Source organism: Mobula hypostoma, chromosome 24 (genome assembly GCF_963921235.1).
Source record: "Mobula hypostoma chromosome 24, sMobHyp1.1, whole genome shotgun sequence".
NCBI classification, from domain to species: domain Eukaryota; kingdom Metazoa; phylum Chordata; class Chondrichthyes; order Myliobatiformes; family Myliobatidae; genus Mobula; species Mobula hypostoma.
This window is the reverse complement of record NC_086120.1, coordinates 26,568,954-26,581,518: the sequence shown is the minus strand read 5'-3', so window position 1 is coordinate 26,581,518 and position 12,565 is coordinate 26,568,954. Positions and strand designations below refer to the sequence as shown.

Here is a 12,565-nt window from a genome sequence, read left to right as displayed (position 1 = left end):
GAGATGCTCTTCTGCACACCACTGCTGTGACGCGTGGTTATTTGAGTTACTGTTGCCTTCCTGTCAGGTTGAACCAGTCTGACCATTCTCCTCTGACCTCTCTCATTAACAAGGTGTTTTCACTCACAGAAGGACACAGCCTCAGAATAGAGGGGCATCCTTTGAGAACGGAGAAGAGGAGTAATTTCTTTAGCCAGAGGGTGGTGAATCTGTGGAATTTGTTGCCACAGGCAGCTGTGGCGGCCAAGTCTTTATGTATAGTTAAGGTGGAAGTTGATAGATCCTTGATTGGTCAGGGCATGAAGGGATATAGGGAGAAGGCAGGAGATTGGGGATGAGAGGAAAATTGGATCAGCCATGATGAAATGGCAGAGCAGACTCGATGGGCCAAATGGCCTAATTCTGTTCTTATATCTTATGGTCTAACTGCTGCTCACTGGATTTTTTTTGCTTTTGCACTATTCTCTAGAGACTGTTGTGTCTGAAAATCCCATGAGATTAGCAGTTTCTGAGATACTCAAACCACGCTGTCTGGCGCCAATAATTATCCCATGGTCAATGTCACTTAGATCACGTTTCTTTCCTATTCTGATGTTTGATCTGAACAACAGCTGAATCCCTTGACCATGTCTGCGTGCTTTTACGCATGCAGTGGCTGCTACATGATTGGCTGATGAGATAATTGCATTAGCAAGCAGGTATACAGGTGTACCACATAAAGTGGCTAATGAACACCTCCCTTGACTATATATGTGTATCTGTGCTTTTTCCCCTGTACCTATATGTTTCTCTGCTCCTCCTATTTGTTCCATTGTATTTTAGCAAAGTTCATTAGACATTTATTTCAGCTGCTAGAAAGAATCTTTCTTGGGAACTGTTTGAATCACTCAGCGAGTCCATTATTTTATCATCTTACTTCTGGACACTGGCAGGAAAAATTAGCAGGAAGGCTATTCAGTCTTTCAAATCTGTTCCAGCATTCAATTACATCAGGGCCAATCCTACACTTCTAGCTAATCTTTCCCATGGTTCTCCGTTTCCCTGGATTCCTCAATATCTAGAAAATCCTCTTCTAGGAAGAGAATCCCAAAGATTAACAGCTTTTCAGGTCAAGAACATCTCCTCAGTTTGGGTGCCATGGTAGTGTAGCAGTTAGCTCGATGCTATTAGAGCTCGCGGCGTTCCGGACTTCAGACTTCAATTCCTGGCGCAGTACTGTAAGACGACTCTGTATGTCCTCTTCCACCCCTATGGAATATGTGAGTCTTCTCCGGGTGTTCTTGTTTCCTCCCACAGTCCAAATACATTCCAGGTAGGTTAATTGGTCTTTGTAAATCGTCCCATGATTAGATTAGGGCTAATCAGGGTTGTAGGGTTGCTGGGTCAGCACAGCTCAAAGGGCCAGAAGGGCCTATTCCACACTGTATTACTAAATAAATAAGCGCACAATACTTACCCAAACATTAAGCTGTGAGTAGTTTTGGGACCCTTATCAAAGACAGGGTGTGCTGACAGTGGAGAGGGTCCAGAGGAGATGTATCCAGAATGAGACTGGGAATGAAAGGGTTAACGTATGAGCAGTGTTTAATGGCTTTGGGCCTGTACTCACTGGAGTTTAGAGGAATGAGGGAGAGATCTCATTAAAATCTATCGAATGTTGAAATGTCCAGAGTGGACGTGGAGATGTTTCCAATCATGGGGAAGTGTAGAACCACAGCGCTCAGCCTCAGAATACAAGGGCACCCCTTTAGAACAAAGATGAGGAGGAATTTCTTTAGCCAAAAGGTGGTGAATCCATGGAATTCATTACCAAAGACTGCTGTGTATATTTGAAGTGGAAGTTGATGGGTTCTTGATTAGTAAGAGCTTCAAAGGTTGTGGGGAGAAGGCAGGAGAATGGGGTTCGGAGGGATAATAAATCAACCCTGATCAAATGGTGGAGAGACTTGATGGGCCAAATGGCCTAATTCTGCGCCTATGTCTTGGTGTTTTAATCTGGCCCTTAATTCTAGACCAAAGGGAAATAGCCTATCAACATTTAGCTACAATCCTCTCAGAATCTCCTATATTTAAATCAAATGACTTCTCATTTTGCTGAGTACCAATGGGTATCATTCTAACTCAGTTTTTCCCCTTTGGTCAATCCCTGATCCAGAGGTCAATCTTGTGAATTGACACTTTACTGCCTCCAAGGAAAGTGTAGCTTTCCATAAATATCAAGACATTAGCTGTACACAGTGCACCAAAACCTGTACAATGGCAGCAGACCACTTACTTTTGAACTCAATTTCTCCTGAAATGAAGAACAACATATCACTGATCTTCTGTTTGTTATTCCTGCGGGTTACATTCTGCATTTTTCTGAAAGAGCACATGCAGCTCCTTCCCCACACCAACATTACCAGATAGAAATTCCAAAATTACGAACCTTCTCACCGTTCTAGCTGATAGGATTATTAGATTAGATTATGAGGACATATGAGGATTAGATTATATTTGTTTACTTGTTTATTTATTGGGCTACACCATGGAAAAGGCCCCTCTGGCCCTTCAAGCTGTACCACCTGGCAACTCCCAATTTAATCCAAGCCTAATCACGGACAATTTACAATGACCAATTAACCTACTAACCATGACCTTTTTGGACTGTGGGAGGAAACCGGAGCACCCTGGGAAAGCTCATGCATTCCACGGGGAGGATGTACAGGTGACCCTGGAATTGAACTCCGACACCTCGACACCTGAGCTGTAATACTGTCGCGCTAACCACTGCACAACCGTGGCGCCCCATGTTACACTCCACCTGTCACTTTCTTGTCCATTCAATTGTCACCTTTCCACAGTGTACTGTAAATTCTTTGACCCACCCTTGCAATATATTTTCCCTCCTAGTTTCGTATCAGCAGTAAACTCGGGTAAGTTATATTCTGCCTTCTCAACTAAGTTATGACAATAAATTGTGACTAATTTAGGGCCCTGTGGGCCTGAATACTATTGATACTCTATGCTTTATGTCCTTTAACCATCCCCATATCCCTGGTAGGTACATTGACTCTAACCCTATGAGTTGTTACCTAATGAAGAAATATTTCCTGTCTAGCAGACCTAATACTGATTACTTCTAATGCCTCACTTTGGTAGACTTTTGGTTTCCATAGTTTCACATAAATTCTTTGTATATTTGTCTGGGAAGGCAAATGTAAAATATTGATTTAACATCTCGGCCTTTCTTTATTCTCTACTGTAACTTTTCCTGTCTCTCAGGAACTTAAAATATATTTTCCACTCTCTTCCTTGTCACAAACTTGTTAAAGACTTTTGCAATATTTCTTACTGCTAGCTTGCGTACTCTTTGTCTCCTCAGTTCTTTGATCAGCCAGTACCAAGGATAAGGGATTTTGGCTACAAGTTGGATAGGAGGAGCAGGTTCTTCTCTTTGGAGGAAACACTCAGGAGAATTTTTTTAGAAGCATACAAGATCATAACTAGTTTAGATAGGGATATACACTTGATTAGGTAACCCCTGGACATAATGAAATGGTCACTGAGTGTACGTTCATGGTTTCTGCTGATGTAGCACATCCATTTCAAAGCTCGACGTGTTGTGCATTCAGAGATGCTCTTCTGCACATTACTGTTGTAATACATAATTATTTGAGTTACTGTCACCTTCCTGTCAGCTTAAACCAGTCTAGCCATGCTCTTCTGACCTTTCTCATTAACAAGGCAGTTTTGCCCACAGAACTGCCACCTACTGGATGCTTTCCTGTTTTCCTCTGTGAACGCTAGAGATTGTTTTGCGTGAAATGTTAGGAGATCAGCAGTTTCTGAGATAATCATACCATAGTCAGTCACTCAGATCACATTCCTTCTCATTCTGATGTTTGGTCTGAACAATGATTGAACTTCTTGACCACGTCTGCATGCCATCATGTATTGAGGTGCTGTCACATGATTTGCTGGTTAGATATTTGCATTAATGAGCAGGTGTACGGGTATACCTAATAAAATAGCCACTGGGTACGAAAGGAGTTTTTTCAGAGAAGTGAACGTTCAAGGAGGGGAGTGCAGATGTAAAATATTCAACAGTAGATACAAAGGAGATCCAAGGAAAAACTTTTTATGCAGAACTCACTTACGGTAATACTAGTAGAAAAAAGGTCAATAAGGTCAAAGGTGAATAGTACAGATTTTATTCTCGAGAAAGAATAATTTGTAGGGCTTTAGGAAAAGTAAAGAGAATGGGGCTGATTGGAGACAAATGAAGCTCAGTGTGCTTCCTTTGATGCCATGATGATTCTGGGATCTTATGACACAGTTTTAGATTCTTGTAATCTAAAACTCGTTAACCTCTTCAGCCAAGAATGAGTTGTTCTTCCTTTGGCACTTTTAGCTGGCAGTAGAATAAATATTCTATGACAATTATGAAGAATTTATTTAGATGTTTGTCATTATCCATTACAAACTTTTAACTTAAGTTCCCAATTCAATGGAACTAACTTGTGTCCCATACCTCATTTTACATAAGTTCAAGGCTTTAAGTTCTGATTTAAGTGTCATTGTTGAACTCAGTATATAATTGCCTCATATTGTAATCCCATTTCCCAAGATGATCCCTTTCTTTGAGGAAGTAACCCTGTCTCATTGCACAACAATAGATGCAAACAAAATTATAAGAGGGATCGATAGAAAAGATGCATAGTAGGAAAGCTTTCCATATAACAAAGAGGAAAGAAATTTGGAGATACCAAAAGGATGAACTTTTTTTAACTATGGTTGGAGTTTAGTACAACTTTTCTGAGGTGTTAGTGGAGGAAAGCACTCTTACGACATTTTTGAAGTATCTACAGGTGCTTAAATCACCAAAGCATAGAGGACTCTGAATAAAGTGCTGCTAAATAGGATTACTATGGATAACTACTTGATATTTTACATGGGTAGCCTCCAACCTGGTAGCATGAACAATGATTTCTCAAAATTCCAGTAATTGCCACCCCCCCCCCGCCGCTTACCATTCCCCATTCCTGTTTTCCTCTCTCACCTTTTTTCTTACCTGCCCATCACCCCCTCCCTGGTGCTCCTCCTCCTTCCCTTTCTTCCATGTTCTTCTAGCCTCCCCGATCAGATTCCCCCTCTTCCAGCCCTTTATCTCTTTCACCAATCAACTTCCCAGCTCTTTACTTCACCCCCCCTCCCCTCACCCAGTTTCGCCTATCACCAACCACCTCGTACTTCATCCTCCCCTCCCTCCCACCATCTTACTCTGACTTCTCATCTTTTGTTTTTCCAGCCCTGATGAAGGGTCTTGGCCCGAAATGTTGACTTTCCACAGATACTGCTTGATCTGTTTTTCCACTGAATGGTTACCTAAGAGTCAGCCTGATCACTGGTTGGATCAACGACATATCAAAAGACTATTGTTTCCATGCACCATGGGAGCCACTGAGAGTCAGTACTTGTGGGATGCCCCAGTGGAGATCTGCTCAGGGACCCATCCCTCTCCTTATTCTCCTCCTTCAGTCGCCTACTGGTGATTACCCTCCCCCACTCCACCACTTGCCACTCTCCCCAGCCTCTCCATACCTGCCTTGTGGTGGGCAGAGCCAGGTTTAACCCTTCGATGGAGATGTTGAGAGTGACACTCATGCCAGCAAATCTCAAGTTGCTCCTCCCGAGAACTGAATGGAGGCAGTGATTCGGAGGCTGACAGGACACAAAAAATAAATCACACAGCTTCCAGCCCGGAGGAGTTAATTAGCAGCATATACCAGTCATCAGTCAGCATGCAACCGCCAGCCAAATCTTACTTCACCATTTTAAAGTATTCAGTTACCCAACACCTCCACCAGCAATCCTTCACCCCACCCTCTAACTGCCCTGTCCACCCACCCAAAGTCAGCAATCAGAATCATTAGTGCCTGTATCCCACAGAAGGTGGGATATGCTGGCCTTTATAAATCAGAGCATTGAGTATAGGAGTTGGGACGTAATGTTGAAATTGTACAAGGCATTGATGAGGCCAAATTTGGAGTACTGTGTACAGCTTTGGTCACCGAATTATAGGAAAGATGTCAACAAAATAGAGAGTACAGAGAAGATTTACTAGAATGTTACCTGGGTTTCATCACCTAAGTTACAGAGAAAGGTTGAACAAGTTGGGTCTTTATTCTTTGGAGCGTAGAAGGTTGAGGGGGGACTTGATAGAGGTATTTAAAACTATGAGGGAGATAGATAGAGTTGACATGGATAGGCTTTTTCCATTGAGAGTTGGGGAGATTCAAACAAGAGGACATGAGTTGAGAGTTAAAAGGCAAAAGTTTAGGGGTAACATGAGGGAGAACTTCTTTACTCAGAGAGTGGTAGCTGTGTGGAACAAGCTTCCAGCAGAAGTGGCTGAGGCAGGTTCGATGTTGTCGTTTAAAGTTAAATTGGACAGCTATATGGACAGGAAAGGAATGGAGGGTTTTGGGCTGAGTGTGGGTCGGTGGGACTAGGTGAGAGTAAGAGTTCGGCACGGACTAGAAGGGCTGAGATGGCCTGTTTCCATGCTGTAATTGTTATATGGTTATAAGGTCAGTGATTGTGGAACTCGTACCCCAGTGAGGCACAGGGTCTGTGAGAGCTAGTGCTACAGGGACAGCCTGAGTCTGTGGAACTTCACTCAGGTGAAAAGTCAGCTTCATACCCCCTTTGTGGATGGTGTACCCTCGGGACCGTTAGTGTCCATCAGACTCATTCCCCAGTGAGGCAGTATCTGTGGGACCCATCACTCAGTGAGAGTATTAAACCATTCTCTTGATAGTAACCCTGCGTTCAGTTGGAACCAGTTACTACTGCAGAAGGCCATTTCTTCACAGAGAGAGATGAAAGGTCATCAGCCTGGAATGTCTCTGCACGGCCGTCTATTTTCAACATTCGCCTTTCTCATCTCACTAGGTTTGGCAAGATGCTGTGCGGTTTTAGAACCAGACACCATCACCAGTAACACCAGAAACCGTGGATGCCCAGCTCCAATGGGAGTGGAAGTCACTGGGGGATATAAATGGAAGGATATGGAATGAGTGACAACACACTGCCTCCCCCACCCAATAAGATTCATATCACCACGACATATAGAAGCAAGATCTGGCAGCCCACTGAGAGTAATATTTGTGAAACAGACAGTGTGTGGTCTTGTACCTTCTTTTTCCATGCCCCCTTCATGCCCGGCACTGTTTCATGCAGTCGATTAATGGCTTCCCTAAAAAGGAAGTGTATTGGGTTAGAAGATTGAATCAGAATAACAGAAGCTGCCTGGCCCATTCCTCCTTGTAATCCTGGAACACTGATTCTAAGTGATTCTGACAACTTTCAAAGCCTCAAGGAGTATTACACAGCAGTATTATCTAGTAGCAAAGTGTCATGGTCTCAATCTATGTCACAGCGACCTACATGATCTAAATATCCATTACACAGCAGCAAAACCAGAACTCAATAACTCACACCATTCGGAATAGTGGCAGGGTTGTGAGAACATTTCCATTCCTGGAAGGAACTTGTTTATGATTTATTTCCTTTATTTTTTTTGACGATTCATTGTTCCAGGATTTTTAGTAAAAACTGAAATTAATTTCCTCAACTACCCTTGTGGGACTCAAAGTCATTCTTTGTGTACTATTCTCATGACATTGCTACAAGCCAACCTCTTCCTCAGTGAGTAGCAGGGCCACACAGGACAGAAGGCCACAAATTCCATGTCTGCAGTGTGCAAAATTAACTCATCTCACTCCAAGCAGCAATAGGTACATTAGCACATGGAGAACGGCTTGTAATATGAAGAGTGTTTGATGGCTCTGGGCCTCTATTCACTAGAATTCAGAAGAATGACAGGTGACCTTATTGAAACCTATATGGTGAAAGGCCTTGATAGAGTGGATGTGGAGAGGATGTTCCCTATGGGGGGAGAGTCTAAGACCAGAGGATGCAGCCTCAGAATAGAGGGGCATCCTTTTAGAACGGAGAATAAGAGGAATTTCTTTAGCCAGAGAGTGGTGAATCTGTGGAATTCATTGCCACAGGCAGCTGTGGAGGCCAAGTCTTTATGTATATTCAAGGCAGAGGTTGATGGTTTCTTGATTCTTATCAGGGCATCAAGGGTTACAGGGAGGAGACTGGAGCTGAGAGGAAAATTGGATCAGCTAAGAACAGACTTGATGGGCCAAATGGCCTAATTCTGTTCCTATACCTAATGGTCTTATGATCTTAGACGTTCAACTAAGGAGAGCATCTGTACCTCAGGAAAAGTCTACATACTGTGAATGAAGGAAGGGGAAATGAACTTAGAGTGTTGTCTATCAGTGAGTAGGTGCCTCAGTGAAAAATTACTAATGCAGTATTCAAAAAATTTGGACTAACAAGTGACCAGGTCCAAATCCCACCATGGATGTGGAATTTAAATTCAGATCAATATGCGGTTTAAAAATAATGATCACAAAAGAAACAGTTTATTATAACACTCAGGTTCAATAATGCTCTTCAGAAAAACCCTCCCAATCTTACTTATACGTATTTCATTGCATAGCGATGTTCAAAGTTCAAAGTAAATTTATTGTCAAAGAACATATATGTCACCATATACTACCCTGGGACTCATTTTCTTGCAGGTATTCACAGTAAAACAAAGAAATATAACAACATCAATGAAAAACTGTACACAAACTCTAACAAGCAACCAATGTGCAAATGAAGACAAACTGTGTAAATACAAAAAGAATAAATAAATAAACACGTGCAGTACATAGATAAACAAACAAAAAAATAATAGATGAATAGATAGTACTGAGAACATGAGTTGCAGAGTGCTTGAAAGTGAATCGATAGGTTGAGGAACCAGTTCGTTGTTGAGGTGAGTGAAGTTATCCACACTGGTTCAGGAGCGTGATGATTGAATGTTGTTGATTCTTAAATGGTCTAGCAAGCCACCCTGTTAACATGAACTAAGTTGGTCAATAATACACACATTGTGGGCCCAAGGGCCAGTATTGTGCTGTAGGATTTCTATCTTCTATGTTCTACATCCTGAAAAATAAATACATTTTTAAAAATGCGAAGCTTCAGTGTCCTATTCTTCAGACTAGAAACATCAGCTGGATAAATGATTGCCTGGAGCAACTCTGGGAGCACATTTGTACATATGCTGGTGAGGTTAGGAAGCTGTCGGGCCAGACAGGTGAAGAAAGAATTATTGAGCAATAATGAACTATCAAAACCTCTCAATTTATGCACACCCTGGAGAAAGTTAGCATGACGGGAAGGAGAAGGAGTGAGAATTAATTTATATTGTCATTCATCATGAGAATGATGACTATTCTGCTGCACACACTTCAAAAACTTCGTATAACTCCCTCACTACTCTCTTCCTGATAAAAATTCATTGGAATCCTGAGCAGAATGCTTTATTTCTCCTTTGCGAGTTTGGCTGTGTTTTCAGCTTGAGGTATTCTCTGTTATATAAGAACAAAACCGACTCTTTATGGAGAATCATCAATAATAGATTAGAACTGCACTCAGCCCTCACTTGTCTCTATTGATCGGTGCTGCTATTTCTAACCCCGCTCTCATCACTGTGCTTATTACTGAGCACATGGAGCTGATCAATCTGTCAGCCACTTTACATCAACTATTTATGGTCAATATGGGGGAGGGGGGACATGGGGGAGATGGGGGATAGAGGGGGAGAGAGGGGGGAGAGAGGAGGAGGGGGAGAGGGGGAAGAGAGGGGGGAAGAAAGGGGGAAGAGAGGGAGAGAGAGGGGAGGGGTGGAGAGAGGTGTAGGGAGAGAGGGTAGAGGGGGGAAGAGAGGGAGAAGAGGGGAGAGTGGGATAAGGAGGGAGAGGGACCAAGTAGGAGAGGGGGGAGCAAAGGATGAGAGAGGGGAAGTGAGGGATGAGGGAGTGGGAGGGAGGGGAAGGGGAGAGAGAGAGGGAGAGGAAAACAATTTCATCATCTGTTCAGAGTCTGTCTCAGATGTTATTGGGAATGTGCTGGTATCTGCATTGAATGATTGGTGGTTTTTTCCCCAAATGAAAAATAAATGGGAAGAATATCTTTCGTTTCCTTGATGAATAAAAGTTAAACATAATGGCATTTTAATATACTTATCATTTTTGTTTCTAAGCTTCTTCCTGCAAGGAATAAGCCAATAATGATCGAAGATTTAGACCCATATGTGAGCCTATTTTGTGCAAGGCTTGTAGGAGCAATTCTGATCAGTAGAGGACATAATCCTACCTTGTCACCTGCGTTCTGGTGCTGAAGTCAAGGGATCTCATTGACCTTAACACTTCGATACAGCCCATATACTACAACAAGACAAAAGTACAAATACCGTTAAATGCAGAATTCAAGAGATATAGGACTGAGTGATATTCAGCCCATCATGCCTATGTACTGGCTCTTTGAAAGAACAATCTTTCTCCCGAATTCCTACTTCTGTTTCCATTTTATTCAAGGAGTTATCCAATTTCCTTTTGAACTTTCTGTGAACCTGTTTCCTCCATCCTCTCAGTAGATCACAAGAACTTGCATTCCTTCGGTAAGAATTCTTCACCCTACATTGATGACCCCTTCTCTCGTCTCCAACCTCCTTCCTCTTCTTGGACACCCCACCCTGGTTCTCTGTTCTGCTTTGGATCTGTTCATCTTCAATTGGCAATGAGACATCAACCGGCTTGACTTCAGCACTGCTCGCTCCTCCTCAAACCTTATGCCCCCTCTGCTCGCACTGACCACCACTCTCTCTACACCAATCGCAACCTCATCATCAAACCCACAAAGGGCATGCTGTCGTAGCATGATGGACGGATCTCTACCTTGCTGAGGCCAAGCAGCGACTCTCAGAAACCTCCTCTTACCTACCCTTGATAAGGACTCAACTCCAGACCATCAGAAAATTGTCACCGGCACCATCACTAACCTCATCAACTCTAGAGAACTCCCATCCACTGCCACTCAGACTCATAGTTCCTTTACCATGACTGCCCACTTCTACCTCCTAACCAAGATCCACAAAACCAACTGTCCAGGTTGCCCCATTGTCTCTGCCTGCTCCCGCCCCACTGAACTCATATTTCCATTCTATCCCCCTTGAATCAGTCCCTTCCCACCCACATCCGTGACATTTCACATGCTCTCAATCTCAACAACTTTCAATTTCCTCGCCCTGATTGCCTCATTTTCACTATGGATGTCCAGTCCCTATACACTTCTATGCCCCATCAAGAAGGCCTTAAAACGCTCCACTTCTTTCTATCTCCATCTCTGAAGACAAACTGTCCACCGACATCTTTTATAACCCTACTGATTCCCATGGCTAGCTTGACTATACCTCTTCCCACCCTATCTCCTGCAAAAACACTACTCTCTTTTCTCAGTTCCTTCATCTCTGCCACATCTGTTCCCAGGATGAGGCTTTCTTGTCCAGGACCTCAGAGATGTCCTCCCTCTTCAACGACTAGGGTTTCCCTTCCTCACTCTTGATGTTGCCCTCTCCTGCATTTCCCCCATTTCCTAGACATCCACATTCACCCCATCTTCCCACGCCACATTAACAGGGATAAAGTTCCTCGTGGCCTCCCCTCTTGCCATGATGAGGTGGAGGAGCAACCAACACCTCATATTCCATCTTGTTAGCTTCCAACCTGATGGCATGAACATCAATTTCTGCTTCTAGTAATGTTTCCCTCCCCTTCCCTCTTCTTCTATTCCCCACTCTTGCCTCTTACCTCTTCTCCTCATCTGCCTATTACCTCTCCCTGATGTCCCTCCTTTTTCCTTTTCTCCTATGGTCTACTCTCCTCTCCTATCAGATTCTTTCTTTTCCAGTCCTTTACCTTTCCAACCCACCTGACTGCACCTTCTAGCTGGTTCTCCTTCCGCTCTCCCCACCTTTTTATTCTGACATCATTCCCCTTCCTTTCCAGTCCCAAAGAAAGGCCTTAGCCCAAAACATGGACTGTTTATTCATTTCCGTAGATGCTGCCTGACCTGCTCAGTTCCTCCGACATTGTGTGTGTGTGTGTGTGTGTGTGTGTGTGTGTGTGTGTGTGTGTGTGTGTGTGTGTGGCTTTGGATTTCCAGCATCTGTAGAATCTCTTGTGTTTATAATTTCCTTGCATTTCCATTCTGGCACTTTGCCAATTTGGCAGTCCCTCATGGTTGAGGATGACCTGCGTTCTCTCCATTTCTGTGGCCCTTCAGGCAGATGATGAGAACAGTGCAGTACTTATGGACCTCTGCCACATGTGGAGTTTAAGGTGCTTGATGGTGTGGATGTGTCAGTTACTTGGCAGGTAATGGTCTCCTTTTTCCATTTATACTTGGGCTTCTTCTAGGTACTCCAGATGAATAGACTCAAGATTCTCAATGGTATCCTGGATGTTCCTTCTCCAAGTGAGTATGACCCAGAGATTGTTTTAGGGTGTGGCGCATTGCACTTTCCCAAGGAGGCTTTGAGAATATCCTTAAATTGTTCCCTCTATCCACCTGGTAATCTGCGACTAATAGACGTTCAGACGTCAGTTTCTGG

At 43.3% G+C, this 12,565-nt stretch overlaps 1 protein-coding gene across 2 annotated transcripts in view; it reads right to left on the bottom strand.

The window, feature by feature from the left end:
* The window catches only part of shc2 (SHC (Src homology 2 domain containing) transforming protein 2), a 38,815-nt gene that overhangs the window by 20,790 nt on the left and 5,460 nt on the right, over positions 1-12,565 (bottom strand). The window contains exons 2-4 of one of the 2 annotated variants that reach the window (XM_063032750.1): positions 10,270-10,340; positions 7,180-7,240; positions 5,584-5,703 (exon numbers count right to left, since the gene is read on the bottom strand). In XM_063032750.1, the coding sequence (XP_062888820.1) occupies positions 5,584-5,703; positions 7,180-7,240; positions 10,270-10,340 (252 nt within the window). The remainder of the gene's footprint in view (positions 1-5,583; positions 5,704-7,179; positions 7,241-10,269; positions 10,341-12,565) is intronic. The other variant, XM_063032751.1, reaches the window with a different exon arrangement.